The sequence below is a fragment of the Sinocyclocheilus rhinocerous genome, unplaced genomic scaffold (assembly GCF_001515625.1).
Source record: "Sinocyclocheilus rhinocerous isolate Xijiao unplaced genomic scaffold, SAMN03320098_v1.1 scaffold37, whole genome shotgun sequence".
NCBI lineage: Eukaryota > Metazoa > Chordata > Actinopteri > Cypriniformes > Cyprinidae > Sinocyclocheilus > Sinocyclocheilus rhinocerous.
In genome coordinates this window covers 265263-265802 of record NW_015663585.1, presented here as the reverse complement: position 1 = coordinate 265802, position 540 = coordinate 265263, and the positions used below count along the sequence as shown (strand labels likewise).

At 51.5% G+C, this 540-nt stretch overlaps 1 protein-coding gene across 1 annotated transcript in view; it reads right to left on the bottom strand.

Annotated features, from left to right (window-relative positions):
* LOC107728990 (serine/threonine-protein phosphatase 4 regulatory subunit 1-like) overlaps positions 1-540 on the bottom strand; it is an 11836-nt gene that overhangs the window by 8329 nt on the left and 2967 nt on the right. Inside the window, exons 3-4 of the mRNA XM_016539335.1 lie at positions 232-316; positions 3-109 (exon numbers count right to left, since the gene is read on the bottom strand). Coding sequence (XP_016394821.1) covers positions 3-109; positions 232-316 — 192 coding nt within the window. The remainder of the gene's footprint in view (positions 1-2; positions 110-231; positions 317-540) is intronic.

Genomic DNA, 540 nt, shown 5'->3' with positions numbered 1-540 from the left:
ACCTGAGTCGTCTGCGAGTCTGTCGATCCGCTCCAGCACAGACACACACTCGCGCTCATCCTCGCTGACGGCCCGGAGCGTGTCCAGAAGACTGCGGGCCACCATCTGCCTAAACACAATCAAACAGAGGGTCAGGTGCATTGTGGGATACAGCATCCTGAACACCCTGCTCTGACAGATATAACAGGTCTGCATACTGTAGAGTCATACAAACAGGGTTCTGTGTTTCACCTGTTGAAGACGTTCTCGCTGCTGATGTACTTGTCCAGTCGGCCCTGAGGAGTCAACATCTCATCCTGAGACACGAAATCCAGCACTGAAGACACAATAATGGTGTCAGACTCTGAGCTGAATCCATCCACACCAACTACAGACACGTTCAGAGACACAGAACACACCGCATCATCTCACAGCGCTCAGACAGCGCACACACACACACTCACACACTTTCTCACACTCACAGACTCTCTCACACTCTCTCACACACACACACACACACACATACACACACACTCTCTCATACACACTCAGACACACTCA